The sequence below is a fragment of the Gadus macrocephalus genome, chromosome 20 (assembly GCF_031168955.1).
Source record: "Gadus macrocephalus chromosome 20, ASM3116895v1".
NCBI classification, from domain to species: domain Eukaryota; kingdom Metazoa; phylum Chordata; class Actinopteri; order Gadiformes; family Gadidae; genus Gadus; species Gadus macrocephalus.
The window spans coordinates 21359218-21364217 of NC_082401.1; the positions used below are offsets into that span (position 1 = coordinate 21359218).

At 40.5% G+C, this 5000-nt stretch overlaps 1 protein-coding gene across 1 annotated transcript in view; it reads left to right on the forward strand.

Moving 5' to 3' along the window:
* Window positions 1-2241: 2241 nt before the first annotated feature.
* Window positions 2242-5000, forward strand: part of LOC132448620 (receptor tyrosine-protein kinase erbB-4-like) — a 70852-nt gene continuing 68093 nt past the window's right edge. Inside the window, exons 1-3 of the mRNA XM_060040068.1 lie at window positions 2242-2376; window positions 3946-4059; window positions 4302-4428. Of these exons, the coding sequence (XP_059896051.1) occupies window positions 3999-4059; window positions 4302-4428 (188 nt within the window). The 5' untranslated portion in view covers window positions 2242-2376; window positions 3946-3998. The remainder of the gene's footprint in view (window positions 2377-3945; window positions 4060-4301; window positions 4429-5000) is intronic.

A 5000-nucleotide genomic window follows, 5' to 3' on the forward strand; every position in this document is an offset into this window, starting at 1 on the left:
CCATCGCGAATGTGCAGGTGGTTGCTTTGGGCCAAAGGACACAGACTGTTTTGTAAGTATACTCGCACACACACAAAGAGACACACACACACAGAGAAACACGCACACACACAAAAACCACACACACACACACGCGCGCGCACACACACACACACACACACACACACACACACACACACACACACACACACACACACACACACACACACACACACACACACACACACACACACACACACACACACACACAATACACACACAATGCACACACACGCACACACACAATACACACGCACACACACGCACACACACACACACGCACACACACAAATCCATACACACATGAGCACACACACACACACACACACACACACGCATAATTTGACTTTCCTAGCCAACATTCAAATTGTAAAAATCATTCAAAAACAAAAATTTCATAGTACAGGTCCATTATTGTTCGGGGTTTCCTTTAGTTCTTTTGACCTTTTACTTTATATGAATCAGAGTGTTCACCTTCTACAAATGCAAAAGTCATTAACGTCCTTCAGTGAACTTTTCAGTTAAAATGCCATTTGAAAGGGAAATATCATTAAGCGTCATTCTGTTCCAATTTAACCTGCAACATGTCATTCTATTCATTAAGAACAAATTTCCCCTTTCCCTCCTATGTTGTTAATGCCACTTTAATTTTGAGTGGCGAAATTTGCTTTGCATTGTGACAATGCATCTGATTGTAAAGAGCTATTCTAATTTTGTTAAACTCTTACTAAAAGACCAATTGCGTTAAGCTATCCAGAATACGTTTTTATTCAATATATTTTTATATTGATGGAAAAGTGTGTGATATTTTTTTCCTAGCAGACAATTGTATTCAAAGCAACTTAGACTGTGTTAAAAAATGTGATGCTTGATGACGAGATAAGATTATGATTGGCTAAGGCATTCGTGTTTCATGGTAGCCAATCGGAGCCAGTGCTTTTACACACAAGCCAGGACACGCGCGCGCCACACACACACACACACACACACACACACACACACACACACACACACACACACACACACACACACACACACACACACACACACACACACACACACACACACACACACACACACACACACACACAACAACGCCAAACAGATTAGATGAAGCAGCAGAAATGGCGAGTCCGGAGCAATCCGATGAAAAGTTGTCATTTTCTGTAGTATTCGGCAGATTTTGCACAGCCTTTGTAACCAAACAAATTACAATTTAGTTGGAAGTATATCAGGGCCTTGAATGTTTAGTTCAACCATTTAACACATTAAGGCCAAGTGAAAACTGCTCAGAAAAGTCCAAATTCTTTGACATGTAGCAACTTTCTTTTTTTACAGTAACGCAAATAGTTACTTTCCCTGATAACTAGTTACTTTTATTATATAGTAATTCAGTTACTAACTCAGTTACTTTGTGGAACAAGTAGCGAGTAACTATAACTACCGTAATTACTTTTTTAAAGTAACATTCCCAACACTGTTGACGACTAAAGCATGTATTTTGCATTTGAAGTAATTACACAGAAAAACAAAAATCGACATACAAAATTGTCTGTTTCAGTGTGCCATGAACCACCAACTGTTTGCCTTTGTATGTGTACGGAGTGTGTGTGTGTGTGTGTGTGTGTGTGTGTGTGTGTGTGTGTGTGTGTGTGTGTGTGTGTGTGTGTGTGTGACCGTGGGTACGCTGCTACATGGCAGTTTTATGTTAACAAGATATAATGGAAAGCTTTTGGCTGCTTATCCTTGTATGTTGCCATGACTACCCATTAGTGGTCTTTTATGTAACTGAACAATAACGGGCTTCAGGACCTCTAGGCCTTGATATTCTATTTATGTTTGGCATGAGGTCATGTTTTGCAAATAAAAATATTTTATACAGAGATCATGACTAGAATATGAGAATCTGTTTTCTAATGCTTTGTGTTCTCATCTGTGACTGTTTGTGTGCTGTGTATGCACGTTGGGTCTGTGTGTGTGTGTGTCTGTGTGTGCATGCGAATTTGTGTTTACGTATGAATGTGTGTGCATGCGCATGCATGTATGCGTGCGAATGTATGTACCTGTGCACGTGTGTGCGTCCATGTGTTTTCATGCATGCATGCGAGTGCGTGCGTGCTTGTCTGCATGTCCGTATGTGTGTGTGCGTGCTTGTCTGCATGTCTGTATGTGCGTGCATGTGTGCATCTCAACAGGCGTGCACCAACTTCAACGACAGCGGGGCCTGTGTGACCCAGTGCCCCCAGCCCTTCCTCTACAACCCCATCACCTTCCAGCTGGAGCACAACCCTGGGGCCAAGTACACGTACGGGGCCTTCTGTGTAAAGAAGTGTCCCCGTAAGAACCCACCGGCTGGATACCTGCACACACACACACACACACACACACACACACACACACACACACACACACACACACACACACACACACACACACACACACAGGGTTATTTTCAAATCCTCGCAGGTTTAAAGCGACCTGTGATCTTGTTATTTTTTGCTGCAGTGTTGAAGTAACACTCACAATCTGGGATATCCCACAAACACTCACACACACTTTTACATTGTACTTTTTTGTATGCCACAAACGTATATTTTCCCCTGTGTGATTGTCCATTAACTGGTTGAATTACTGAAGTTTCAGTTTCTTTGAATTTTGTCAAACATTATTTTATGATGTGCTCCTTCACATCAAAAATGTTTCATTCTCTATCTGTCCTAAACATTTAAGATGTTTAATGTTCTGTTTTTAACTTCCAGGTACAATAGATAATAATAATAATAATAATACATTTAATTTAGAGGCGCCTTTCAAGACACCCAAGGTCACCTTACAGAGCATATAGTCATCATTCAAAACTATGTAAAACAGACTAGGAATAAAAGGAAAACAGAGGTTAAACATGAAGAATAATAATAATTAATAACACTCAAAGACGCCTAAAGTGAAGGGGGGACCTCACTAACCACCACCAATATGTAGCACCCACTTGGGTGATGCACGGCAGCCAATCGGTGCCAGAACGCTCACTACACACCAGCTTGAGGTGGAGAGTTAGGGATGAGGTGGAGAGTGAGGGAAAAGAACATATTTAAACACTATGGACCACATGTAAACACTATGGACCACATGTAAACACTATCGACCACATTTAAACACTATCACCCACATTTAAACACTATGGACCACATTTAAACACTATGGACCACATGTAAACCCTATTGACCACATGTAAACCCTATCGACCATATATAAACACTATCGACCACATTTAAACATGTAAACCCTATCGACCACAATTAAACACTATCAACCACAATTAAACACTATCGACCACATTTAAACATGTAAACCCTATCGACCACATTTAAACCCTATCGACCACATTTAAACATGTAAACCCTATCGACCACATTTAAACCCTATCGACCACATTTAAACCCTATCGACCACATTTAAACACTATCGACCACATTTAGAACTGACACCAAGGAAATAAACACAATCTTAAAATATACACATCTCATAAACATTAATGAAAAAAAACAACGTATTGCCTGTATTTGCACGTGAAGATAACGCTTCATCATGAATCTCATGCTTAGATGGAGGGGGGCAGGCACAGATGTTCACTTGTTTCTTTCTCATATATTCGCGCAGAGGAAGGTGAGGTTTATATCCTCCAGCAAAAAACCTTCAACAATTTACGAGTGTTGCTCCTTTAGGCGAAAGAAAAACACTCACAGAAAAAAAAGAATAATCTTTGCTCAGAAGCAATCGTTACAAAAGCGAATGTTTCAATATAACGGCATTGGGTTAGTGTCAAGGGTTGACCCAATCCCTGAGAAAAAGCGGCAAAAAAAGATGTCTATACTGTGTAAAACCTCCATTGTTATTTATTTTCAGACAACTTTGTTGTGGACCAGAGCTCCTGTGTGCGAGCATGCCCTAGTAACAAGATGGAAGTGGAGCAGAACCGCATGAAGATGTGCATTCCCTGCACTGACATCTGCCCCAAAGGTTAGCTGCTACCTGGGCTATCAAACCGAACCCGATCGTTTAATCAAACCTTATTGTGACCATTGGTAATTCTTCCGTTGTCTCATTATTTTTAGTAAATAATCAATCCTGATGATTGCAATGTGTGTGTGTGTGTGTGTGTGTGTGTGTGTGTGTGTGTGTGTGTGTGTGTGTGTGTGTGTGTGTGTGTGTGTGTGTGTGTGTGTGTGTGTGTGTGTGTGTGTGTGTGTGTGTGTGTGTAGCCTGTGATGGCATAGGAACAGCGAGCTTGCAGACAGCCCAGACAGTGGACTCCAGCAACATTGATAAATTTGTCAACTGCACCAAAATCAATGGCAACCTGGTCTTCCTCATCACTGGAATCAAAGGGTGAGAAACATATTTTTTTAATCTTTATAATATATACAGTATATATACTGTATCTGATGATGTCTAATGAATGCCCTTTGAATGTTTTTGTATGTTATTTCTTTGTAGCACTTTGAATGGCCTTTTGTTTGAAAGGTGCAATAATCATAAACTTGCCTTGCCTTGGCTACTCTCCTTCTTTCTCTCGCTCTCTTTCATCCCTCAAGTCTCTTACTCCTTGCTCCTTTAATGTTTGATGTGTTGTTAATGTATTGCAGTCTGCCTATGTATTCATACTGCATGACGCACATGTAGGCAGTCCAGTCCAATCATGTATTTATGAACAGTGTCATCTTTTATGTATTTTGTTGGGTCCTATGTACGCTTCATTTCTGTAAACAGTGCGTACCATTAACAATGACAGCTTTTACTAGCTTGTTCATTATATTATTTATCAAGATATTGGGATAAGGTTCCTTCCAGCCCAATTCTAATGGCCCACCTGGCCCAAATCCATAGATAATCATTACTTTCCACCTCTCTGTTCCTCTAATTTCAAATGTTCTGTCTCTGTCTTGTCTGCTCCCTCAACC